Below are 27,526 nucleotides of genomic sequence, written 5' to 3' on the forward strand. Positions count from 1 at the left end.
GAGGAGGAAGTACTGGCACACACTGAGACCGCAGGGGTGGACTTTGGAGGGGAATACTGAGACAGCTTGCAGCCAGGCCCAATTCTAGACAGTGGTTACACTCTAAAGGTTTAAGTGCTTGGAAAGCATGAGGCCTGGGCCACTCTGAGGCTCGGCTCCTCCTTTCCCTGTGACTTTTGCCGAGTCTCTGTTACTATAGGAGAATTGCAGCTCCCCTGCGGCCAGAGTGAGAATGAGATGTGTGTGGTGCATGGAGCCCCGCTGTGTGTTCTCTTTATAACACCGTGACCCGGTCGCTCGGTGATCAAAGGCTATTTGCGTTAGCTTTTGTTTTCTCCCCGTTTTCTCTTCAAGCCTGTGATGATGAGTGTGTGGGCGCCTTGCTGGATGACCTGGATACTATTGGCGACGCTGTTCTGTCTCTGAACCTCACTGGCGTTTCCTCTGCTCCATATGGGGTCTTGTCAAGTCTGGAAAACACAACTAAATATTTCCAGGTAGGAACTAAGGGTGTGGAGATGGTGGGCAGAAACACCTGTCTCTGAGAGAGAAAGAGTATGGGGGTGGTCATTTGTCTCCCCAGCCTTTCCATCCCCCATGGGTGTCAAGTGACACTGTCCTCTTCCCAGGCCTCACTGGGGTCTCTGGGGAGCTCTGATGGAGTTGCTTCATGGACACCTCCTTGTACTTTCTGCCCACGGATTTTGTCCCACCCTCTGGAAGTCAGCAGCAGCCTCCTTCCTCTTCGACAGACCTTTGTGTATTTGCAAAAGCTATCCAGATACAAATACTAGGAATAAATCTGCCCCGTATCCTCTTTAGTGCTGGTTTATGCCAGACATGAGTATTTTCTGTTACATGTTGTTATTTTTAACTGGAGTTCAAGGATACAAAAATAGTCTTCTTCCTTAGAAGACGATTAAAATCTCAGAGGGTCAGTCTTTTGTTTGTGTTTTATCAAAAGATCTCACCAAAAGGAGAGGAAAGTTAAGAAATTGAATCAGAGACAGTACCCTTCTCTGGAATGTTAATTTAATTGGAAAATATTGCTAAATTATACTTTTCACCCTTACGTTACAATTTACAATGATCTATCCACCATGTCATGCAGTAGGACAGTGAATGGTCATTACTAAATAGTATTTTACAGAAAGAGGCTCTTCTTGTGCATGCTCACTCCCCCCACACTTACACTCACACACACTCACATTCACACACATTCATACACTCACACTCACACATACTCATAGTCACACACACTCATATACACTCACTTTCAGACACACTCACATTCACACATACTCATACACTCACATACACTCACACACACACTCATACACTCTGTCACACACATTCATACACACACTCACACTCACACTCATAATCACATACATTCACTTTCAGACACATTAATACACTCACACACCCACATACATTTATATTCACACACTCACACATACTTACACACTCACATACACATAAACTCACATTCACATACATTCAGACACACTCATACTCACACTTATGCTCACTCACACTCACATACACTCACATTCACACACTTATACTCACACACTCAAAACACACGCTCACACTCACATTCACACACTCACACATTCAAACACACACACACTCACACACTGGTGCTGAGGAGGAACTTATGGACTCCAGAAAATATTTTTATATTAATTTTTATCAAATAGCAAAACGTGCTTTTAAAAGATGGGTAATTCTGCATTCGTTAAGAAAATTCTACAAAAAGAAAGGAAAGAAGAGAAATTTTAATATGTACTCCAACCATCATCTACACAGTCAATACATGATTGCTCTGCTAGTTAGGTCCCAGGGACTTTTAATTTATCAAATGAAGTCCATAGTTAGTTCAGACTGTAACTAACCTTGAATGGTTTGCTCTAATGTAGTCCATTCACTCAACCCCTTAACAATACTTTGTGTTCATATCCAATACGCTCCGGAGGGCAGGAATGTGAACTGAATTGTTTCTATTTTTTACCAACAGAGTGAAATTGGGCAAGGTACATACACTCTTCCTAAATAGTAATGTAGCTATTTCATAGCGCTGTGTAAGGTTTGCATAGCTAAACAAGAGGTTAGGATGTTGGGATGGATTAAGCACTTAATTATAAATAATCTTAAAAGTCTTTTCCTTATTTTCTTAAAATACATTTTAATTTACTTAGAACTTTTTCGTGTATTGACAATTATAGTTAATATTTATAACTTTGACACTGAAACCAAGCAGTATTTGGTCTATGATGCCATCTGTTCGGAGTCTGCTTACTAGACCAGAGTTTGAATTTATGTCTGCCTGAGAGCAACCCAGAAGGTGATAGCAAGGAATAACATTGCTGTAATTGACAGTTGGTGATGAATGAGTGAGCCGTTTTGTTTTTAAGTAACTATTAAAAGCAATTACAATGTCTTTCTGTAAACCAAAAAGCAATTAGCCCATAATTCTCTGAAGAATGGAATATTTTAATGTGATACAGTAAACAATATAACATTGCATCTTTTTTCCCCCTTAGAGGTATTTATTAAAAGAAAATGCTAAGAAGATTCGGGCAGAAATTCAGCTTGAAGGTGTTGCAGAACAAACAGAAAACCTGCAAAAGGAGGTATGTTCTTTGAAAAAAAAAAAAAAAACAGCTCCCATCTAGGCTCCCAGGGCAGCCCTCGGAAGTCTTTGGGTTCCCATCAGCCTTGCACGGCAGCCCCCAGAAGCCTTTTGGTTCCTACCAACCTCCTAGGCAGCCCTTGGGAGTCTTCAGACTTCTCCAGCCTCCCAGGGCTGTTGGAAGGAAGCCGCTTGTTCTTCCCGGCCATCCAGCTAGCTTAGACCCAAAATAATCACACAGAAACTGTATTAATTGAATCACTGTTTGGCCCATTATCTCTAACTTCTCATTGTCTAACTCTTACATTTTAATTTAACCCATTTCTCTTCATCTGTGCATCACCAAGAGGACATGGGCTACCAGCAAGGTTTCAGCATGTCTGTCTCCTGCGGCTCCATGGCTTCTCTCTGACTCTGTCATTCTTCCTCCCAGCATTCAGCCTAGCTTTCCCTGCCTACCTAAGTTCTTCCTTGCTATAAGTCCAAAGCAGTTTCTTTGTTCATTATTGGTAATCACAGCACAGAGAGGGGACTCCCACATCACAGGATAGCTCTTGGGAGCCTTTGGGTTCCATCGGGTGGGTTCTGGGAGGCCCCAGATGTCGATCATCAAACGGTTATAACCCCACGATCCTCTGTAGTGGAAAAGGTTCCTAAGCAGATCACAGTTGCCGTGCATGGTAAGGAAGAAACGTGTGGTTCGCTTAGCTGCTTGCCTTCTCTTCTTAACCTAAGGGGAAGTAAAAGATAGTTGAGGTTTCCTCCTTTTCCTAAATCCAGTCATCATGGAGTTTGTGAGGTGGAGTGGCTTTGGTACTTAGTGGTCCTTGACTTGCAGGTTTCAGGCTGGGTTGAATCTAATGGTTTTAGATTTTAGATAGAATTAGCTTGGTCTTCGTGTCAGTAGGGAATTATTTATTTTGTTTACCTCATGGAAGGGTGTGAACCACAAAACATCTTCTGATTATAGCGGGTGGGAGGGGCCTGTTATCAAATATATTTTATTATTGATTTCTCGATATGTTCAGACATACACAGCCATGCATGCAGAAGAAAGTACTTTTTGACACCAGAAAATTTAAAACCAAAGATGATTTGAGAAGCACTTGCATGTTTAAGTGAGGACTTTGAGTCCTTCAGCAGTCAGATACTGTCTAGAAAATAATCTTATTAAAATAATTTTTATCTCATCGTGAAAGAAGCTTCTCTTTGGCGTTAAGGAGAAAGTGCCTGCAGGCCCAATCCTCTCATCTTATAGTCTTTGATATTACAATCACAATCTTCTTTTCTTATGAAATTACCAAAAGGAAATGACAAATGAGGGCAGTTGTGTCAGCGTCAGGGCTGAGAGTTTTGTGGTCACAGCCTCACTCCCACTCCTAAGGAGGTGCTGGTGTGACCCCCATGTTACTGAGCAGGCTGGAGGTGGATAGCTCTACTGGCTGCGATATTCAGGCCTTAGGCAGTCTTCCCAACAACTTGTTCTTGTCTCATAGGAACTAAAACCTCCCAGGCAGTAAGGTTCCACTTCCGGTAGTCACTGTGAGATCCCGCACTGGACACTGATATTCTGATCTCCCAGGCAGTGAGGTTCCTCTTCCGGTAGTCAGTATGAGATCCTGCACTGACATTCTGACACTGACATTCTGGTCTCCCATCTCAGAAAAGTATATGTTGTTCAGTCAACTCTTAACTGTGCCAACATCGTGGCACATGCCTTGCTCAGTGTCTGCAGTAGTGCTGGTGTGAACAGCCTACCACGCTGCCGGCTGTGTACAAGTCTAGCACACTTGTATATAGTATATCCTGCTGCAATGACAGTGACAGATGGTGCTGCCAACCGAGGAGTTTACAGGGTGGTATTTCCCCTGACAGCAGTGTATTCCTGCTCTGCCACCGGGCGCATACATCACTTATTCATTGAGTTCCTGGATTTTATCATATTCTCTGGAGCTTGCTATAATCATACGTGATTGTATTCTTCATGGCCCCAGGAGCAATGGGATGCACCTTAAATGTGTGTGTATTATACTTGCTCACATAGAAGTATCATTTGGCTTAGGTGTAAGTACACAATGCCTTTTTGTGTAAGGAAGCACACAGTGTATATGGATAACAGTATATCTCATAAGGAGTCCTTTCTCTTGTCACTTGGTGACATGTGACTGCACTTGGGTACTAATGTCATAAGAACGCTTCCACAATTGGAGGCAAGCTTTGCTGGTCATCTAGACTGCTTGTAAAACTAAACCATCCTTTCTCACGATGAGTGTGTCTTAGGTGATTTCAGTATCCAGTCAGTCAAATCTGAGCCTCGAAATATTTACCTTGGTTTGCATGATCGTGCATCTTTATGATCTGGATATATTTTGTCCCTTTAAAGAGGCAACAGCTTGTGTTCAGAAGCTCATATAATATTAAACCACACTAACCTAGTCCTTCCTGCCCTGTCAGCTCACTAGAGTCTTAGCAAGCAGTCAGCAGGTGAAAAAAGCAACGACAAGAACTGTCAATGGGACTCGAGCCCTGGCCACGTTCATTGAGCAGCTACACGCCAACGTCAAAGGTAGCACGGATGGGCTCTCCTTTGGGGACTTTGTGCTTGGTTGGTAGAAAGAGTTACGATCACCTTATGAAACACATGAACAGGGTTGGGCTGGGCTTCCTAATGCCAAGGGACTGGACCATCCCATAGCACAGAGACCCTGAAATGCCCGGGATCCCTCTGTCTACCTTGAAGAGGCCTACCTAGTGATGTATCTTCTCTGTAGACATCATGGAAAAGGTGGCAGCGTTGAATGAGACCTCACGTGGGGACGTCCAGCCACCCATTTCTGCTCTTCAGAACATGCACCAGAACATTTCTTCTCTGCTGGAACTTATAAAGAAAAGGAATTTCATGGAGTCGCACCAAAATGCTACCCTTGAACTCAAGTAAGTCCAGAGCACTGTTCAAACTACCATCAGCGAGAACCAGGCATTTGGGTGCTGGAGAGGGGAAATAGTGGGGAGAATGGTCTTTGAGAATTAATATTGTTAAGTGAGTAGAGAGGCCCAGCTGTCCAGGAAATGAAGAGATGGGTGCCTGCCCCTCCACAGAAAACAGATCAGGAAACCGGTATAGTCCATCTCTGCGTACTATGCAGTAGGCTCTGTTTTCCTGTGACTCGTAAGTGAATTTCACCTCCTGCAAACCAGAGAGTGTAGTGAACTGTTATGTAGATCCCATACAGGGTGATCTGTCAAGGAGAATAATGGAGAACACCTAGACGATCAACTCCGGGACAGACAGACACTGTCAGCATCACAGAGCTTGGTCCTGCAAGCCCTCATAGAACTGCACAGTGTGCAGCCCCAGAGAACGGTTGTTCGTAGACTCGGGAGCTTGCAGTCTCCTTCCTGGTCCTTTTCTAGTTTTTTTCCACATGGTTGGTAGCTGGCACTGTCTTTCCGTCAGGTAGGTTGAGGATCATTTTAACCAGTTACGTGAGACTCACTCATGCTCTGTTCTTTCTAGTAACATTGGAACTCTTTGTGAATTTTGTTATTGTAAATTATCATGTGACAGATACCTTTGGCGAGCATTTTCTGTTATTTTCCATATTTCTATGTGTTTTTATAGAGATATTTATGCTACAAGTTCTCGTCCTCTCCTTTCCCTTTCTTGTCCCACTCCCCCTCCTCCTTTTTCTTCTTCCTCTCCTATTCTTCCTCCCCTCCTTCTTCTCCTCTTTTTCTTTCTCCTTTGAGTCAGGGTCCCACTCTGTGTCCATGCTGGTCTAGAACTTAAAATTGTCTCGTCTCAACCTCCTGGAAGCTGCGTTTACAGTATGTGCCCATGCAGACTCTGCCCTGCCTTTCTGGGTTTCAGGGCAGTATATTGCCAGAGTAGACAGTAGGACCAGATCATTTAGTCCCAGGATCTGCCCGTGGAGGCTCCCTAGTGCTCAGCTCCAGATCAGTTTCACAAGGATGCTAATGTAAGCACTGTGCACTTTCCCCCAGCAATACGCATATTAGGTTCATCACTCCTTTGCCCTTGAACATATCTTTGACCTGTTGCTTTGCTTGGATGGAACTTAAAAGGAAAGACTTGGTTGGATAGGGTTTGGGGTGAGATCTCATGATGTTGAACTTGAATGTTGGTTCAGAGAGTCTGGACAGGCGCCAAGAAAACCGAACTGAATGCTGTGAAGGCAGCAAGATGCCAGAGCAGGTAACAAGACCAGTGAGAGTTGCAGCTCTGTCTCCTGATGCTGCCCCACGTAGGACAGAATCCTTGCCTACGAAGGAGTTTATTAAGATGTAGATTCCCGGGCTGGCCGTCCTAGAGATCCAAAGCCACCCTGTGGGACTCCCCTTCCTCATACCACCCTTTGGTCACTCAACAGACAGATGTGAGACCCGTGTGCAAATGTGAGCAGGATTTGAGGATCCCCAGAGAGACATCAGAGTCTTTGTGCCCACCAGAGCTTCTAAACCACTTAAGAAGCGTTCATATTTTGAGAATACATTTGAAACAAAGCATGGCTTGGTCCTCTGGGACTGCCGGTTCTATAATTGCATCTCCCTTTCTGTTTAGAATACAACTGTCAATCAGATTCTATACTTCTCTCTTCCATCTATAAGTGAAGTTATGACTCGGCCTTTATTTTAAACAACAGGAATTCAAAATGAATTTTCTAGCCTCCACTTTTTAGTTTCCAAGATCACCCTCTTCCAATGTCACGGTTGTTGCAGGAATGACTTGTCATCATATTACTAATTATAGTTATTATAAAATTCATGCTCCGTGCTTCAGTCTGGGTAATCGGCTTTGATGCACATACCAGTCATTCACACAATGCCAAACCACTCCCATCTTCAGGGACCTACTGCAACTCCCAGGATTCCATGTTACTGCAGTTCCCAGGATTCTCAGCATTTATGGCTGAGAGTCTTTAAGTCTGTGCATTCAGGAAAAGGACAAAAAGCCTGCAGGGAAGTGCGGGAAGGAGTGTGTGAGGTCATCTAGCCCTGTCGATGCTGAGGCATGCATGGGCAGCCTGTATGTGGCGGTTCTGTTGAACTTGTCCATGTTGGGTTTCATGGTCTAAGTTGATGAGGATGACTGACCAGGTCTCTTCCTCAAGAGGGCACTAGATGTCATTACAGATGATTGTGAGTCGCCATATGGTTGTTGGGAATTGAACTCAGGACCTCTGGATGGTGGTTCAGATGGCTCAGCAGTTAAGAGCACTGTCTGCTCTTCCAGAGGTCCCGAGTTCGATTTCCAGCTTCCACATGGTGGCTCACAAGCATCTATAGTGGGATCTGATGCCCTCTTCTGGCATGCAGGCATCCATGCAAATATAGTAAGGGCCAGACCTTAATGTCCTCTGAACTCTGCATATTTGACATGGCACTTATGCATCCCTTCCCTCATTACACACGCATGCACACAAAACATATAGAGAAAGAAAAATTGCTTCTAGTCTTAAGCAATCAGGATCCATGCTAAGCTTGGTCATTTACACTTATAATTGTAACAGTGAGGGAGGCTGAGGCAGGAGAATCTTTTTGAGTTCAAGATCAGCCTAAGTAGTATAGCCAAGACCTGTCTAAAAAAAAAATAAACAAAAAACAAAACAAGTAGTAAGTCACTCAGTGTTCATCGAAGAAACTATGAACATATGAAAATCTCTTATTAGGGTTTCAAGACCCAAGTTTTACCTCCTAAGTGAACCATTTCTATTTATCAGGGCTGCTAAAGAGTTATTGTCACGAATTCAGAAGAGGTTCCAGAAGCCCCAGGAAAAGCTGAAGGCATTGAAGGAGGCAGCCAGTGGCCTCCTTTCAAACCACAGTGAAGCACTGCAGGCGGCAGAGGAGCTCCTTAGGGAAGTTGACACCCAGACCCAGGAGAGCAACCGCCTGCTGCTCCTCGTCAAGGCCAACCTGAAGGAGTTCAGCGTGAGTCTCAGTATCTCCTTCCTCCTCAATTAGGACGGTCACTGCTTAAATGTGTTTGTAAACAGCGTCTGACAAAGGGAGCCTGGCTCCTGGCTTCAGCCAGTGGCACTTGGTGCCAAAGTCAGAAGCGGGCTTGCTTTCATTATACATCCTTAATTGGTGATCTTTGATGCAGGAGAAAAAGCTGAATATTCAAGAAGAACAAAAGTTGACCTCAAAGCTCTTCGCCAAAGGGAGAGAATGGGTAGATTCCGCCACTGCTCATGTGGATACTGTTCAAGACACCCTAACAGTAAGTGCCAGTGGCCACAGACCTCATTCATCTTTTTACATGCACACTAGTAAATCAGCATGCATATATTTACATTTTAATTTCTCCATGCAGCAGCTGGAGCGGCACAGAGATGAGCTCCTTTTGTGGACCAGTAAGCTCCGGAGGCACGTAGATGAGCTGGTCATGCAGATGTCCAAACGAAGAGCTCGTGACCTGGTCCGCAGAGCTGAAAGCCATGCCTCTGAGCTGCAGAGCCTTGCAGGTGTTTTAGACAGGTACAGGTGCAGAGTTTTCATAATCCAGGAAGTGCTTGTCAACCCATCGACCAGGGCAAGGATGGCTTTTTTGATTCCAGCATTGAATCACTCTGATGCTGTGTTTGTGTGCACACACATGCATGCATACTCATGTATGCCTATGCATATATGTGCATGTATATGTAGATGCATGCATACTTAGAAGACATGCATGTGAAAGCCAGAGGGCATTCTTTGATGTCACTCCTTAATGCTATGCACATATTTTAGAACAGCGTCTTGGTGACCAGGAACTCACTAGGCTAGCTGGCTAGTAAGTACTGTCTCTATCAGCCTCCCTAGTGCTGGGATTATAAACCACTATGCTTGCCTTTTTCACATGGACTCTGGGAAATGGTAGGAACGTGCTCAGGCCTTCAAACCAAGCCTTATGGTGACCAAGCCATCTCCCCATCATGGAGAAATGGAGGGTCCTATTTTACTTGTGTGACAATTCAGATTCCCTCCTGCACCTGCCAGCTTTACTGCAGGCATGCATGTATGATGGGGAAATGCAGACAGAACACTGTGCTGCATGACAGGCTGCCGAGGCTTTTTTATAAGTACCTACAGTACTCAAGTGCTCGGTGTGTGAGTTGTATAAGGACACTGTGTTCTCTACACATCTTGTGTTCATGGAGTCCGTGATTCAAACTGAGGATGTGGCTGCGCATGCTCCACCTGTAGAAGTGCTGACAGTCTCTTTGCCAGTTTTCAAAGAACCACACCTGACGTTATCTGCTTCCTGGTGGTCTATGCTTGTAATATTAGAATATAATTATTTTTCCAAAAGTGCGTGTGTGTGTGTGTCACTGTGTGTGCTGCCGCCCATAGAGGCCAGAAGAGGGCATCAGATCCAAAGGAGTTGTGCATGGCCCAACATGGGTGTTGGCACCTGAGCTTGGTCTCTCAGCAGTTAGTTAAACCACCCCTTCAGCTACCATCCCAAAGCTGCTTCAACTAATAGTTACACTTATTGCTTAAACTTTTCCTCACCTTGTTAAGAATAGAGCAAAGCTACAGGCCACCAAGGTTCGATTTAATCTAGGGCACCACCCCAAATACTGGTGCCTTGTACCTTGTTCTTCCTCCCCCAAGATGGTGACTTCAGTTCTTTGGGTTATGGGTTATGGCTTGGGATTTACAGTTTTTTCTGAGAGAGAGAGAGAGAGAGAGAGAGAGAGAGAGAGAGAGAGAGAGAGATACAGTACTGGGTATTGAACCAACCAAGGGCCTCGTGCATGCCAAGCAATCACTGTAAGGCGGAGCTATGTCCACAGTCCTCTTCCTACTTTTATCTTGAGATAAGTTCTCACTAGTTGCTTAGGCTGACCCTGAACTCACTGTGTAGCCCAGGCTAGCTCTGCATTTGTGATCCTCCTGACTCAGCCTCCTAGTCTAGGCCAGGAGGCCTAGCTAACCTTGGGGTGTTAATTATTTGGTGAATTTATTACTTTAAACTTTGCTATAAAGGATCGATGTAAAAAGCTTAGTGGGAACATTTGTGACCGGGGAAATCGACATCGAGAAACAGTGTCATGGATAGGTTACATAACAAAAGCAATTAAAACCGACTCAATAGACGATCGCCTAATTTATGTGCTGAATTGAATGGCTGTGAGTACCATAGCAGTCATAACAGAGAATGGAGGTAGAGCCCCAGCTTCTCTGTATTATCTTCCAGCATTCCGTAAAGAGAAGAGATTTGGGCTCCATCCACGGCTAGATTAAAATCTTTATAATTTAGTCTAAGAGTAGTAAAAGCAATTTGAGTATGATAATCAACATTAAATAACATGTTTTTAATTTATAAATCATTGGATTTTCCAGTTAAATAGCAACAGACAATAATTGCTGATGTCTGGGATGGGAATTGCTCAGTTCAAGAAGGTTGGGGAGAAAATGAAGTGCTTCCTTGTCATGATTCATTGCTTCCATAGAGCTAGTGAAATCATACCCTGGCCAGTTGGCAAATTCCTAAACTTTTCGCCTGCTCGTTAGAATGAAGTTCAACTGATTGACATATTATCTGACTCGACTGCAGAAAGCCAGGCGAATCTCATCAAATTGGTACAGCCTTTGGGGACTACCTCAGCACCCCTTGCATGTGGTCAGAAAGCTTTTTGAAAATTGACAAGTGGTTCTCAAGAGAAATTATACACAGTGCACACTTGCAGGGGCACTCCAACACGGACCGTGAACTTAACATGGAAAGTGGGGGACAGACGGTGGGAAGTGATGATGACTCTCTAAGGGAAATGGCCATCATGATTTTGTGTTGATTAAAAGCAGTTGCCATGACAGGCAGCTTCTCAGGCATGTCTTCTGTGTGTAGAGGGGAAGCCACTGATCGCTAGTTCTGGCTTCTTTCCTAAGAAGATAGAAACTAGCAAGCTTTCAAGTTCAGTAGAGGCACCACTGTATTTGTGAATGATTCTACTAATTCGATTTTTTTAAAAAAATAACATCTCTACATAATGCTGACTTTATAGAGACCTTGAAAATGTTAGAAACGTGTCCTTGAACGCCACCAGCGCGGCCCACGTTCACGCCAACATCCAGATCATGATGGAGGAAGCAGAGAGATTGGCTGCTGATGCTCACAAGACCGCGAATAAGACAGCCTCGGTGAGAGAGAGCCAGGGCTTCATTGCGCATCTTCCTTTTCTGCATTCCTTGCATGGCTTCTAGAATAGCAGTTCTCAACCTGTGGGTCGCGACCCCTGGGGATGGGGATTGAACATTCTTTTCATGGAGGTCACCTAAGACCATCGGAAAAATACAGATGTTTACATGACAATTCACAACAGCACCAAAATTCCAGGATGAGGCTGCAGCGGAAATCAGCACAACATGAGGGACTGTATTAAAGGGTCGTGGCATTTCGAAGGTTGAGTACCACTGCTCTAGAATTTTTTGAGCATGCACTCAGTGGTTCAAATATGTTTACCCACACTCTTTTCTTGTGGGAACTGTTTGTATTTTTTTCCCAGGCATATCATATGCCCTTTAATCCTTAAATCATTTTGAGAGAACGGGGTCTCGCTATGCAGCACAGCCTGGCCTTCAATCCTGAATTCAAGTGAGCCCTCTGCCCCAACCTTCTGGATAGTTAGAAATGCATCGGACCATCTCACCTATGTTTTTATGTCATTTTTTTGCTTCTTTGTGAAGACTAATGACTGCAATTAAAGACAAAGGAAAATCTCAGTTTCTTCTGATAAAGACATCGATGCCGTCCGTTACCCACTCACAGTTTTATCATGGCCAAGTTCCTTCTTTATACACGTAACCACGTCTCTGTGTTCTTCCTCTCCAACACTAAATTTCCCCTCCAGTTCTGAGGTGGACTTTTGTTCTGGAAGCTGGCTGTTGATCTTCCAGTAGCGCTGCTCTCTCTCGGGGGGTTCCTATGTGTGAATTGTTCTGTTTTTCAGATCTCGGAATCCCTGGTTTCTCAGGGCAACGCAGTTCTGCAGCGCACCTCCAGGTTTCTAAAAGAAGGCATCAGTGCCAGGAGGAAGCAGCAAGGTCAGTTCGCATTTGGACGAGCGGGATGAGTGGCCACGCGGTGACGAGCGTCCTCAGAGAACATTCTTTTCCTAGAGCAATCTGAAGTTCCTCGTGTCTCTCTCTCCTTAATGTAGTATTTTCGTCTCATCTCAACTTCGTGCGATTCTCAATCTTATTCTGGTGTCGTCATTTACTTGAACGTGCATGCTTCTTTGTACTTAAGCCTTCCTTATGGCCAAACTCCAGGGGTTGCCCGAGTTGGCACTGCCGCTGTTCTCCCTGGTGGATGTGGGGGTGCTTCTCTCTTGTTCTCGAGCCTCCCAGGTCCTTGAGGAAAAGGGCTGTATCCAATTCCATCTTTGTTTTTTGTATTGTTCATCTGACTCGACCCTGATAGGCCCTCATTGAAATGGTACTGGATTAAATCATAAATGATAAGTCCTTTTCCATAAATACCTATACCGTTCAAGAATTTCAGCAAGCGATCACCTGGGACGTGTAAGACCATAACATAAAATGCCAAGACTCTGTTCTACGTGAGAAAATACGTAGGCATGGGATTTTTTTGTTGTGGTGTAATCTGCTTCTCACACTGATGCAGGTAGTTTGTAGGGGCAGCATTGGACCCTCCCGTAGCTCCATGAACCAAGGGCTGGGCTTTCTCATAGCTGTCTGAATCAAGAGCTAGGCCCAGCTGTAACTGACTGAACCAAGGGTTTGGGCCTGGACATTTTTGTTTGTTTCTCTGTGAGGAGACAATTTAGAAACTCCCCTGCCCTCTGAATGTTACATCTTCACAGTTCTTGTTCACCGGTGTTCAATCATAAAGACTGATGGGCTTTGGCTTCAGTTTGCACAGGGAAAGGTGCATTGAACTCTGAACTTCTTGGCAATTATAATTCCGCCATGTGTTCATAATGCTAGCTGTGGTTGCACATTGTGAACAGAAACTGTAAAAGTCTTGACTCAGCAGTGTAAATTAAAATGGAAGGAAATTGAGATGAGTCCAGACGCAGTAGGTGAAGGGAAGAGAAAAGAGCTGATTGGTCAGAGTGACAGGTTGGGGACCACCATCAGGGTTTCACAGCCTTGACGAGAAAGGTGGCGGGTTCCAGCATGGGGAGAAAATCCTGAAATCTGACAGTTTAAACATTTCTTCTTCACCTTTGAGCTTTTAGAAACTTAGGCACAAAATTCAAGGACAAGTAATAGTACAAAAGGCATTAGCAAGATAGATAGACAAAAGGATCAAACCAACCAAACCCATCCCCGGTATCTGCAATGAATATTGCTAAGAATTGTTGGGAAAACTCAGTGTTGCTGTAGATGGATGAGAAAGGATCAAGCTGTTGCCTAGGCAGTGTTTTCGCACACTAACCTAACGTGGACCCTTTCTTCCCCTTCACATAGGTATTACACTGAAGCTAGATGAGTTGAAAAATCTCACAAGTCAGTTTCACGAGAATGTGAATAACATCACAAGGCAGACCAACAACTCCCTCTCAATACTTAGAGACATTCCTGGAGGTAAGCAGAATGACTTTCATGGTGTAATTTACCTTCTCGTTGTAAAAGCATTACACATAAGCATGAGGACGACCTGCCTAACGTCTCCTTAGGAACTACGGCCGGAAGTGAGACCAAGATTGGTTCAATTTCAGCTTGCAGAGGAGTGTGACTTAGAGGTGAACACCATGACCCGCTTTAAACCAGGTGCCTCAGGTCGCACTCCTTAGAGGGTTATGATTACACTCTGAAGAGATTTAGGGCCTTTTGGTTACTGACTTTGAAAATGGGTTTGACACGGCACTTCAAGGACAGAGGGACCTTCCAAAGAGGTCAAGAAAAAAAGAGAAGGTTATTGCCTCCCCTTGGATGGGGTGCCACACTCACTGTGAATGTGGCAAGTGCAGGAATTCTTATTTTGTGATGTTCCTCCCTCAGGCGAGGAAACATGGTAAAGTCAACCTGTTCATCCCTGAACACTGATGATGTGGAAGCACATGGTTCTCCAGCACTTTCAGTTAGAGTCATAACCCATGAGTGGCGCCATGTGCACTGTGTACATGACCCTGTCCCCTTGTTTGCTTCGAAGGCTCACCTGGTGCTTCCTCACCTGGGAATTTCTCTTTTCCTTACTTTTCACCACCCCAAGGAAAGTTATCCTTCATCTATTTTAGTAAAACACATTTTTATGTGGGCCTGTTCAAACTTACAGAAAAGTTCAGAGAGAAGGGCGGAACTGCCTAGGGGTTCTCTCGCTTATATTCTGAGGTCTTACCATGTAACCCAGGCTGGCATCAACCTCATGATCGTGTTGTGCCTGCTTCTGGGTACTGGAATTAGAGGCGTGTGCCACCCTGCCTGACTTGGTTGCTGTATACTTTTATACGGCTTCTTCGGGGATGGCTATTTTGCTCTGTGTGCTGAGGCATTCTCAAGTGAATAACAACTCCATGAAGACGTCCTCACCCAGGGGTTCTTGAATAACAGAATTCCTTCTCCTTTATCAGCCATGGCCTCCCTGTGCCGCTGTTCCTTGTAGCAGGCAGTCCAGGCTGTGACGAAAACACCACTTTGTCCAGCCACGGCCGCTTCCCCCTTGATTGCAGGCTTCAGTTCCAGAGCCTTATCCAGATATGAAGTGACGTGGAGGTGACGATGAGGTTTACAGAAAGGGACTAAATAAAGAAGCCTGAGGCTGGAGAGATGACTCGGGTGTGAAGGCCCCTGCTGCAAAACCTAGAGGCCTGACTTCTGTCTCTGGACCCACACACTGGAAGGGGAAACCTCCTCTCCCACACGTTGTTTCTTGGCTTCCTATGTGCACCATAGCATGAACATTCACACATACACGTGCACACACTAAATAAATACATAAAGTAATTAAAGTCCTTTTGGTTTATCACCGCAGAACTAGACTAAGGACATGCCCACTAGCCCCTGCTTTCATAGTCACACTGTGCCATTGAATTCATGTTCCAGGGAATTAAGTATCCAAGTTATTTCATTGTTTTTTTTTAATTTATTTATTTATTATGTATACAATGTTCTATCTGCATGTATGCCTGCCCGCCAGAAGAGGGCACCAGATCTCATAGATGGTTGTGAGCCACCATGTGGTTGCTGGGAATTGAACTCAGGACCACTGGAAGAGCAGCCAGTGCTCTTAACCTCTGAGCTATCTCTCCAGCCCCCTTTCATTAGTTCTTTAATGGGGTGAAAGATGGAACATAGGAACATGCAGCCTTAATTGACACAACAAAGCAAGAAGCCTTGTTCTGTAGTCAACAGGAAAAATGATGGTTGGAATGTGTTTCTGTGCAAAACGACGCTTGTAGTTTTAGCCTTGTCCCAGCAGGGCGCGTGACTGTCTGTGTCTTTATTTTAGGTATGAGAGAGAAGGGGAGGAAAGTCAGAGAGCTAGCTGCAGCTGCCAACCAGAGTGCGGCGAAGACACTAGAAAATGTCCTGGGTCTAAACCTGAGGATTGTCAACACATCAGGGGACCTGTCCAGAATGAATGCCACAGTACAGGAGACAAATGACCTTCTGCATAGCTCCGCAATGACCAGTATGTCGGTGGGCCTCCTCTCTCTTTTGAAAGCCTGCAGCCTGCTGATTGGGAGAGAGCCGGGGGCACAAGGAGGCAGAATGCAAATGTCCTACCATGTAGATTCCCACTTGTGAAGGGAGGGGCCCCGGGAACTGCACATTGCCAGTGTGTGAATTCTTCATGTATTCCGGGGTTTGATCACTCTGTTCTGTCTTACCCGGTGTCTGAATGATGCGCACTGCCCTTCGCTGCTTTCCCTCCTGCCTAACTCTCCTGCCACCCCTTTCTTCCTTGTCTTCATCAGCTCTGTTGGCTGGAAGGAAAATGAAAGACATGGAAATGCAAGCCAACCTCTTATTCGATCGACTGAAGCCTATGAAATCGCTGGAAGAAAACCTGAGCAGAAACCTGTCGGAGATCAAGCTTCTGATCAGCCGGGCCCGCAAACAGGCAGCTTCGGTGAGCTGGGCTTATGGCTTGTGATACCACGACACACAGATCCTGGGCTCCTGCTCACAGGTCCTGGGCTCAGCCGCCCCAACTTTCCAGTTCTCAATAACTTCACGCCCTCTTAGGCTCATCTTGGGATAGTTAAATCATTTTTCTTAGAATCCTGCTCATGTTTAGTGTATTTCAAAGAGGCTTAAGAAAAAGCTGTCTTTACTTTATGGTTAATTTATGGTTAATGTCTGATCATAGCTTACCCTTCCTGCTATGAGGCCATTAAGTGGTTACATCTGGTGCTGTTCCTTCAGTTTACTAATTAATTTTTAATGGTGGGGGTATTCTCCAGATTGAGCAGTGTGGGTTCGCCCTCCAGGTCTCTGAGCAAACAGTTTGTATGCATACAGATGCTGTACAATTCTACTTCACTAAGTGCCTGATACGCCAGAGAGGTCAAAGTAGGGGAATCGTTCAGTCACTACCCATGGGTCAATTCACTTGTTCTCAAGCACAGAGTAGGACTCCTGAGAGAGAGTATTGTTGCCACGGTGTAGGTTCCTAGGGAGGAAGAGTGTGACTCCTAATCCCAGCTTGGTCTTTCTGCAGCTTTCTAGGCAAAGGCACTCTGGTCTCTCCTAGAGTGGTCCTTTCTACAAAAGGATGTAGGCTCACATGGGCTCTGACTTCCCTCTGTGTCGTGGACATAAACCAAACTTACAGTTCTAGATCTCATGGCTAATGCAGACTTGGAAGAGTTGAGATTAATAGAAAAATCTATACACAGATAATTATAAGGAGAGCAATATGTAGTTAATAACACTTTATAGCTTTTATTGAGTGATATAATAATATATTACCCCTGCATTTATTTAAGAAATGAGCATCACAGCCAGGCAATGGTGGTGCATGCCTTTAATCCCAGCATTCGGGAGGCAGAGGCAGGCAGATTGCTATGATTTTTGAGGCTAGCCTGGTCTACAAAGCAAGTTCCAGAACAGCCAGAGATACACAGAGAAACCCTGTCTCAAAAAACAAAGGAAGAAAGAAAGAAAGAAAGAAAGAAGGAAGGAAGGAAGGAAGGAAGGAAGGATCAAATACTTGTACCAGGCTTTTTCTTTTGGGCCACCAAACTGCTCCCAAATCATGACACAGAGACTTATTAGTTTTGAATGCTTGGCCTAGCTTAGACACATTTCTGGCTAACTCTTTTAACTTAAATGTGCCTGTTTCTCTTCATCTACCTTTTGCTTCGGGGCTTACTACCTTTCTTTCTTCTGCATATCTGACTTTCACCCTTCTCTGTGTCTGCCTGGCATCTAGTTGGCTTCTTGCCCTGGGTGTGTCCCTTGTTCTCTCCTTCTTCCTCCTTCTCCCAGGCCTTGATTGCTCCTCCTCTTTATTCTCTTGCCTGCCAGCCTTGCCCGTCCCTCCTCTGCCTAGCTATTGGCTGTCCAGCTCTTTATTAGACCAATCAGGTGCCTTAGGACAGGCAAGGTGAAACAGATGCAGCATGTCTGTCTTTACATAATTAAACAATCCTTACATCCTTAAACAAATGAATCATAAACAAAAGAGCACACCTTTACATAGTTACCATAATAATTCACTGCATAAGCGAAGGTAACACATCTTTGCTGAGTTAAAATAATATTTCACAACAGCTACTTGTGGGTCAGGTGGTACGAGTCCACAGTAACAAGGGGACTAACTCTTATGTAAGTGAGACAGTTCCCTGTTAACTGAGCCTGTTGAATACTAAAGGGCTGGGGCTAGGTTTGGTGGCACAGCCTTTAATCCCAGCACTTGGGAGGCGAGGGCAGGCAGATCTCTGTGAGTTCGAGGCCAACCTGGTCTATTAACACAGAGAAACCTGTCTCGAAAAAAAAAAAAAAAAAAAAAACAAAGGAGGAAAACTAAAGGGCTGGAGAGACTGCTCAGCAGTTCAAAGCATTTGCTGTTCCTGTGGAAGACTGGAGATAGGAACCCAGGTCAGGAGGTGGCTCATGGCTGCCTGTAACTCCTGCTCCGGGAACTTTGATGCCCTCTTCTGGCCTCTGGGAAGCCCTGCACTCACATGCAGACATCGACACACACACACACACACACACACACACACACACAAAATAAATCAAGTAAATCTTAAACAAACAAAACCAAAACCAAGAAAAATTAAGTTCTTCATAGTGGCACACACCTGTAACCCCAGGCTGAGGAAAGGAGGATTATACATTTCAATTGGAGGCCAGCCTGATCTACACAGTAAGACAGGTCTCTAAATAAACAAATAAAACAAAGCCTAATTTAAATGAAAACAAAGCCTAATTTAAATGACTGCCCTGTATCTAAACAGACTGAGATGTCTCACTCTGTGAAGCCAAAAGTGTTAGGAATTACGTATAGGAGAAATGCCTCACAAAGTAGATGGGCATCTCCAGCATCCTGAAAACCTGCCCCTGTGTGTCAGAAGTCACGGCCGCTTTCTCTTTCCCGTCAGATCAAGGTTGCTGTGTCTGCAGACAGAGACTGCATCCGCGCCTATCAGCCTCAGGTTTCCTCTGCCAACTATAACACATTGACGCTGAACGTTAAGACGCAAGAACCTGACAACCTTCTCTTCTACCTTGGCAGCAGCACCAGTGTAAGTGAGTGACCCGGAGTGTTTGGGAATACAGGTGTTTCCCTGGTGGACAGTCTCGTGGTGAAACCATCACGGTGACCACCCGGACGTCAGGGGTAACCTTTGCTACAGTTGTAGTGTTGAATTTCAAATAAATGCAAAGTAACCACCTGAGGTTTGGGCAGATAGATCTGTGGGTAAAAAACAGTTTTGCCTGTAAGTCTGAGAATCTGAGCTTGATTCCCAGGACTCACTCAAACAAAACCTGGGTATTGTGGTGTGCATTTGTGTTTCCAGAACTGGACAGGTAGCGGCTGGCAGATCTCTTGGGCTCCCTGGTCAACTGGCCTAGTTTGGTTAGCAAGTACCAGGTCAGTGAGTGAGAACCAGGGGCCCTGTTTCAAAAGGTAGATAGCACCTAGGCATGCATCTGAGGCTGTCTTCCAACTTCCCTGTGAACATGCCATGCTAATATACATGTGAACTTACACATGGACACACACACACACTTGTATAGTAGGAAACTCCACAAGTAGGAAAGAAACACATCTGGCCAGTGTCCCCATCTGCAACCTTATTGGTCCACCTTGGGTACATCATGCCTCCGTCGACTTGAGGTGAGTCTCAGATTGTCCGGCATCACCCACGTTCCTCCTGCCAAGGAGCTGCCTGTGGTCCTCAGATGACGAGATTCCTAGAGAAGACCACTGCTCCTTTAGCTGTTTTCAGGAGGAATCCAAGCCCTTGGGACTTGGAAATGTCAGGGAGGAGATGTTAAGACACAGAGGAGACGCAAAGCAGAGCTCACTCCCTTCTGTGGCTCCTATCTTAATATGCACACCACACCTATCGGTGCCTTCTGAAACAGAAGGAAGCCGGAACCTTCCTTGCCTAATCCTCCTGTGGCTTGGTGACAAACCCTTTGAATGTTCTTGGGAGCTTCCCAAGAGGCCTTGTGGACAGTCATTCTGCAGGAACACCAACGTCAGGTCTGCCTTCTGCCTCAGGAATCTCCACGCTCCAGCCCCGGGGTTATTGGCAGAAGAACACTGAAATATTGGGCTGGCTGTGTAAATAGCAGTATGTAACTCATCCCTACTCATTTCCCGCCCCACAGTCTGATTTTCTCGCAGTGGAGATGCGGCGGGGAAAAGTAGCCTTTCTCTGGGACTTGGGCTCCGGGTCCACAAGGCTGGAATTCCCAGATGTCTCCATCAATGACAACAGATGGTACAGCATCCACATAACCAGGTAGCAGAGGATGCCCTCCAGCATCTTTCTTCCTTTGATTGCACCTTATAACACATGTGTAACACATATAATGAGCAGGTTTGAGTCGTTGGTAAAGTCGGATTATAAGCAACCAGTGCAGGGTTTATATTAACTATAGGAATGAGGTGGAGTTTTTAACCTTTTTTGCCAGAAACAAGGGTCGTAAGAAGAAAACCATGTATATCATATATCACTTTTAAGATTTATTTTTATTTTATGTGTATGTTTGTCTATATATATGTATGTGCACCATGTGTGTGCAGAGCCTTCAAAAGCAGATGAGAGCATCAGATTCACAGGAACTCTACTTACCGATGGTTGTGAACCACCATGTGGGTGCTGGGAATGGAACCCAGGTCCTCTGCAAGAACAGCCAGGACCCAGCCACGGAGCTGTCTCTCCAACCCCCAGATTATTTTCTAACATATTTCTAGAAAGTCTAAGGCCAGGGAGAGCCATTTACCAGCCTTATAAAATGGCATCTTCCACCAAAGAGGATTTAGTAAAAGGCGACAGAAGACAGGGGAGAGGGCGGTGACAATGAGAAATGTGCTTTCTTAAAATTCAAATACAAAGCCAAATTCTTCCTCTTAAAGCTCCCAGGAATAACTTCCTTTAAGTAGTCTTACAGAGGAGTTCCCTTTTTCTTCCCTGTAATATTGTGGGGGGTTGTTGATGGCATTGTTGGAAATATTTGCACTATATAAAAAAAGTGGCGACATAGCAAAAGGAGTCATTTTTATTCAGATGAAGCTTAACTCGGTAATGACTCCTCTATTTGAGTGATATGACGAAATGTCTGTTTCCCCAAAACTGCTTAACATGGTTTGGGGGAGTAAGGCAGAGGCTGAACGGCAAAGTTGGGAGCACAGAGAGCAGGTGGAGGTTGCGGGAACCACCCTGGAGAGGCAGCTCGGGTGGGTACGAAAGGCTTGCTTCTACATGTGACAATGTAAAATATTTAATCTTCCTCTTGTAACCGTTTCTGACCTCAGGTTTGGAAACGTGGGGTCACTGAGTGTAAAGGAACTAAGTTCAGCTGAGAACCCACCAGTCAAAACAAGCAAATCTCCTGGGATGGCCAATGTTCTGGACATAAACAACTCAACACGAATCTTCGTGGGAGGGCTTGGAGGTCAGATCAAGGTAATATTATCTGAGTGTGTCCAAGCACGACCCTCTGACAGGCATGCTACTGGTTAAGTATATCCTTCACTAACCAAAATCAATGTGTCTGAGCAGGACCCTCTGGCTGACAGGCTTGTTCCTGGTTTAATATATCCTCCACTAACCCAAATCGTCCGCTTTTATTAGTTTTTATTTTGGCGATGGACCCATAAAGCTGGGCTAGTTTTGCCAGCGTAAAGGGTCATTTTCAATCATGAAGACTGAATGTAAGAGAAATCAATGGTGCTGTTTGCCATTTAGAGATCTTTTCCGCTGATGAAATGGGAGATTAAATAAATATATAGTAATTTCTGTGAAGTCCCTTTCTCTCTTTTAATTCTCCTGGCAATTATGCTCCTGGGAGTTGGGCGAGAGAGTGTGTTGCACTTGTTTTATGACATCACCTAGTTGGACTGAATTCAGCATTCTGAGTTTGAAAGGAAGTTCTCCATCCCAGGATTAAACCACCGACCCTTGTCTGGTCTGATGGTCACCGATAACAGGCTTTTCCCAGACCTCTAGAGATTGAGTTGGTCTTTAGGATGCTGTCCAGAGCTGGGTCTGGTTCATACGTACCTGTAATCCCAGCATTCCTGAGGCTGAAGCAAAAAAACTGAGAGCATGAGGTCAGCCTGGGCTATGCACATAACAAGCCTGGGCTATGCACATAACAAGCCTGGGCTATGCACATAACAAGCCTGGGATACGCACATAACAAGCCTGGGCTACTCACATAACAAGAGTCTCCCTCAGCTCCGCTTTCCCCTCAAAACAAAGCAATGCAAACTGTTCCCGCTTGGAAGTTAACCCAGTTGTTGCAAACTGGCTGTTTCAGGGAACGTTCTCTTGGAATCTGGCTTTCGGGATTTGAGCTCCCAGGGCAGTTTTGGAGAATGTATGCTTTCAGCCAACTGGATACACATTGTGTGTTCACTTTTGTCTTTATATCAGAAATCTCCCGCTGTGAAGGTTACTCATTTCAAGGGCTGCATGGGAGAGGCCTTCTTGAACGGCAAATCGATTGGCCTGTGGAATTATATTGAAAGAGAGGGGAAGTGCAATGGCTGCTTTGGAAGGTAATCCACCCCCCACATTTTGAATGGTCTGTTATCCCTATACTCCATAGCCGCTTGAAAGGTTATGCATGGAATCTTGGCTACTGCGTCCTGTGAACTAAAAGGAACACAGGGTTTGGAGTACATCTTTCTCAGGCTGCTGGTCCAGGCCATCTTCCAAGTTTTTATTGGTTACTTTGGTTATTAACCTCTTTACCTGAGGTTTGGTGTCTTCCAGACTTATGCTTACTCCCTCCCATCCCTTACCTCCCCACCACTCCCAAATGGATAATTGCATATGCGTAATGGAGTATCCTGGAGGTAGGATCTGAATCCAGACACAGACTTTATGTTACGATCATACCATATGCATGGCCCGGGGTGTGGTTCTAATGTATTTTAAACCAAAGTCTCATGGTGCATACTTGTTCCTCTGTGTTATCATGTCTGTCCGTACTCAGAGCTATTCAGATTTCAGATCACTGCAGTTTTCAGAAGTTCAAATTAGGGGTGCAACTTGTCTTCCTTACTATCTTACAATCAGTGATGAAGATAAAATTTTGTCATGGGGGGCTGGAGAGATGGCTCAGTGGTTAAGAGCATTGCCTGCTCTTCCAAAGGTCCTGAGTTCAATTCCCAGCAACCACATGGTGGCTCACAACCATCTGTAATGAGGTCTGGTGCCCTCTTCTGGCCTGCAGACATATACACAGACAGAATATTGTATACATAATAAATAAATAAATTCTGTCATGGTTTAGGACTAAGGAATCGTTTGTCTCCCAGCCCTCTCGAGAATGGGTGATATGTCATGGCTTCTACTTCACAGCTCCCAGAACGAAGACTCTTCCTTCCATTTCGATGGAAGTGGGTATGCGGTCGTGGAGAAGACCCTGCGGACCACTGTGACACAGATTCTCATTCTCTTCAGCACCTTCTCCCCCAACGGGCTTCTCTTCTACCTGGCTTCCAATGGCACTGTGAGTATTTCCGGAGCACCTGGCCCTCTGCGTCTGTAGAGTTCCAGTGCTTTGAGATGACCTGTTCCCTGTGTGACTTTTCCTGGGGAGAGCTGGGACAAATGTCCATTCAGTCCAGACCAGAGGAATGCCTCCACCACACCTCGCTGGGAGAAATGATGTCTTTATGGGGTTTACATAGAGGAGTGTCAATGAGGACTTAATCACAGGAGAGTCCCCAGGACAGCTGCAGGACTGAGCCGGCTCACCCCAGTGTGCGCGATGAACTCCCAAACACTGCATGCACAAGAACTCTTGGGTCAGTTCTGCTTTTCTTAAGAATTCCACCACCTCCCGAATCCGCGGGGAGCTTGGGGGTCACTACAGGGAGGAGGGAAGCACAGAAGCGGGGAGTGATTGGCTGCACGCTCAGGTGAGGGTCTCCACATACTCTGCGGGAGCATAAGCAGCCCGAGCTTGCCGAGGTCTCGTTTGGGTAGTCATAACCACTGTGAGGAACATGGTGACAGCATGTTATGGCTTGAGGACAAAGTTCCACAAAGGTATCTCATTAAGACTTGATAACATGATATATGAAATTTACCTTAGCCAGTTTCCACATACTACTGCTGTAATCTACTCATATATGCTGCATAGGTTCCCACTTAAAATCACTATCAGTTAACACAAATCCATGAAGAACTGTGCGGAACACAGGAAAGCACTGGGTAAAAAGTGTGCCTCCTCACGACACGGTCTCAGTGGAAGATTTGCTGTTAAGTCCTAGTTCAAATCATGTCCTGTTCCTTGTGGGACCACTGTGGCCTTGTTTTTAAATTATTTTTATTATTATTTTCTGTGTATGAGTAGTTTCTTGGCCTGTATGTCTGCACCATATGTATGAGGTCAGATGAGGGCTTTGGATCCCCTGGGACTGGAGTTACAGATGGTTGTGAGCAACCAGGTGGGTGTTGGGAATCGAACACAGGTCCTCTGCAAGAGCAACCAGTGTCCTTAACTTAAGCCATCTATCCATCCACTGTAGTATCCTCATTTGAATCTTATCTACAGGAAGTCTCCCCTTTTGGTCTGGTGTGCTGGTCATTTTCAGAAATAGTCCATTTGTCAATTTAAATAAAAAACACGGGCTGGAGAGATGGCTCAGCCGTTGAGAACACTGCCTGCTGCTCCAGAGGTCCTGAGTTCAATTCCCAGCAACCACACGGTGGCTCACAACCATCTGTAGTAACATCTGGTGCCCTCTACTGGCCTGCAGAACACTGTATACATAATGAATAAATAAATCTTTAAAAATATTAAATAAAAAGCCCAGAAAAGCCCAGTGTACCTACTAAAATATGGATTTGGGTTAAGAAAGGATAGCAGTCCATTTAATTCTCAATAAATTCTACAAAACCAATAGGGGCATTTTTTACTTTCATGTAACGGACTAGCTATGGGCCCAGGCTCAGTTTCCCAAGTTTGACTCTTAAGAGGTTACTTCTACCCCTAACTTGGGTGGGAAAAGTCTAGAGGTAAAGACGTATCTGCAAAGAAATGTCCTTTCCTTCACAGAAGGACTTTCTGTCCATCGAGCTGGTCCATGGCAGGGTTAAAGTAATGGTGGATTTGGGGTCAGGACCCCTCACTCTTATAACAGACAGACGCTATAACAACGGAACCTGGTACAAAATCGCCTTCCAGAGAAACCGGAAGCAAGGTGGGTGCACAGGGTGTACGTCTATGGTGTTGGCTGCCCATCTGAGAACAAACAGCGCTCTGAAATCAGTGGGCATTATGCTCAGTTAGCTTCCCAGCTACATCTTGTGATATTAGAGTATCCCACCCTCACCATTCACTTGACCGCAACTACATTCCCGAGTGATATTCTGTTTGAAAGCTGATTTTTTTCTGTGAAACAAGAAGCAATGGGATTTTTGTATTGTTGGAAGAACGATATTATTTTGTTTGTGTGTGGTTTCAGTATTTCTCATTAAATGCCAAATTGGAAACAAGAATCAAATCCTGTTTCCTTTCACACACTTACTGTTACCATTCAGCTGTGTATATTCTGGATCTGCCTACTTTTGCTTTTTAATGGTGAAGGATAGCCCTGGTCAAATTTGCAGAATTTAAAAGAACATGTGTTGTTTTGAATCTAAGTTGTTGGAAGTCAGATATTGGGGTGAAAACCTGATAGATCACAGAACTGGAGAAGGAGCGACCAGGTGGCCTTCTCCTTTGTCCTGGAGACCCAGCAAGCTCGTCTCTCTTCACATATCTCAGACCGAAAAGACCACGAATTTCTAAGTCCCTCCCTACTCCTTCCAGTGACTCTCATCTGTGTCCCTGGGTCCTCCGAACTCTCTATGCCTAATTTTTGTCAACTGGTCTCTGGCTTTGCCCCCCACCCCCGATCCGAAGTTAATTTTATTAACACAGTTCCAGGGTTTCTGTGCATCAAATGTCTGCAACAAACGTGTTTATAAGCAGACTGTGTTAACAGGAGCTTACATTCACATCAGCCGTTCCTTTCTGCTTCCCACCAGGGCTGCTGGCTGTCTTCCACGCCTATGACACGAGCGACAAGGAGACCAAGCAAGGAGAAACCCCAGGAGCCTCTTCCGACCTCAATCGGCTGGAGAAAGATCTGATTTACGTGGGTGGAGTACCTCACTCTACAGCTGTGAGGTACGATGTGAAACTGGGGGTCGTCCCCTCTGTGGGGCTGTCACGTGGGATTTTCAGGCCTCTTTTACCCAGCATGTGAATGGCTCTTCTGTCCTTGCCTCCAGGAAAGGGGTCAGCAGCAGAAGCTACGTGGGCTGTATCAAGAACCTGGAAATATCCAGGTCCACCTTTGATTTGCTGAGGAACTCCTACGGCGTGAGGAAAGGCTGTACACTGGAGGTGGGAAGCAAGCATTGCCGTGGGGGTCTGAATGGCTTTCTGTAAATGCCCAGTGGTTTATCTATATAATAAAGCTGAAAGCTCTCAAACAGCAAGTGGGTGGGATGTAGGGAGTCAGGCAGACCTGCGACAGCAGGCCAACCTCACTGCTTCCCTTTGTCACCCCAGCCCATCCAGAGTGTGAGTTTCCTGAGAGGTGGCTACGTGGAGGTGCCGCCCAAATCTCTGTCACCAGAATCATCCCTGCTAGCCACGTTCACCACCAAGAACAGCAGTGGCATCATCCTGGCTGCACTGGGCAAGGATGTGGAGAAGGCTGGTTGGTCTCAGGCACATGTGGTGAGTAGCTGTGACCCACAGAAAGAGATGTCTTCCAGAAACATGCAGGGGAAATGTCCGACTCAAGTTCACTGCAGCTGTTTCCGAAAGGATATACATGAGTGCTTTTTCATTTAATTGAGCATAAGTTATTATTGCCGAATGTTCTGCTCACAAAGCCATGATTTCCAGAGTTTCGTGATCAATGTCCCTTCTAGGCATGAATGTCACTTCTAGGCGTGGATGAAAGGCTGCTGCCCTCCAAGTAAAGCAACTCCTGAGGCCAAGTTTCCCTGTGTGTGGTGCTTGCAGCAAAGCGAAAGCTTCTTTCTCTTACGTCCTTTGGGGGATTTGTTGTTCTAAATGTGAAGGGAGGAGACAATGTGGCCTGTGATGAACATGGTGGTCCAGCAGCAGCAGAAAGCAGAGACGAAGGCATTTTTCCAGAGTTAGACTCCCTACAAGAGGGTGACCTGTAATCACACGACTGAAAGAAATGTTGGGGAGCACTAGGGTGTGGCTTGGTGAAGGAGAGCCTGCGCACGGAAAGGTGTGCTC

General features: G+C 45.3%; 1 protein-coding gene across 1 annotated transcript in view; it reads left to right on the plus strand.

Moving 5' to 3' along the window:
* Lama1 (laminin subunit alpha 1) overlaps positions 1 to 27,526 on the plus strand; it is a 126,836-nt gene that overhangs the window by 85,235 nt on the left and 14,075 nt on the right. The window contains exons 33-53 of the mRNA XM_087902329.1: positions 355 to 497; positions 2,547 to 2,636; positions 5,090 to 5,201; positions 5,407 to 5,569; positions 8,377 to 8,587; positions 8,763 to 8,879; positions 8,973 to 9,136; positions 11,650 to 11,785; positions 12,595 to 12,688; positions 14,081 to 14,197; positions 16,062 to 16,244; positions 16,531 to 16,685; positions 19,165 to 19,308; positions 20,405 to 20,538; positions 21,555 to 21,705; positions 22,678 to 22,802; positions 23,611 to 23,761; positions 25,316 to 25,460; positions 26,290 to 26,431; positions 26,536 to 26,650; positions 26,819 to 26,989. Of these exons, the coding sequence (XP_087758455.1) occupies positions 355 to 497; positions 2,547 to 2,636; positions 5,090 to 5,201; positions 5,407 to 5,569; positions 8,377 to 8,587; positions 8,763 to 8,879; positions 8,973 to 9,136; positions 11,650 to 11,785; positions 12,595 to 12,688; positions 14,081 to 14,197; positions 16,062 to 16,244; positions 16,531 to 16,685; positions 19,165 to 19,308; positions 20,405 to 20,538; positions 21,555 to 21,705; positions 22,678 to 22,802; positions 23,611 to 23,761; positions 25,316 to 25,460; positions 26,290 to 26,431; positions 26,536 to 26,650; positions 26,819 to 26,989 (2,963 nt within the window). The remainder of the gene's footprint in view (positions 1 to 354; positions 498 to 2,546; positions 2,637 to 5,089; positions 5,202 to 5,406; positions 5,570 to 8,376; positions 8,588 to 8,762; positions 8,880 to 8,972; positions 9,137 to 11,649; positions 11,786 to 12,594; positions 12,689 to 14,080; positions 14,198 to 16,061; positions 16,245 to 16,530; positions 16,686 to 19,164; positions 19,309 to 20,404; positions 20,539 to 21,554; positions 21,706 to 22,677; positions 22,803 to 23,610; positions 23,762 to 25,315; positions 25,461 to 26,289; positions 26,432 to 26,535; positions 26,651 to 26,818; positions 26,990 to 27,526) is intronic.

This window comes from Myodes glareolus, chromosome 27, assembly GCF_982192425.1.
Source record: "Myodes glareolus chromosome 27, mMyoGla1.1, whole genome shotgun sequence".
NCBI classification, from domain to species: domain Eukaryota; kingdom Metazoa; phylum Chordata; class Mammalia; order Rodentia; family Cricetidae; genus Myodes; species Myodes glareolus.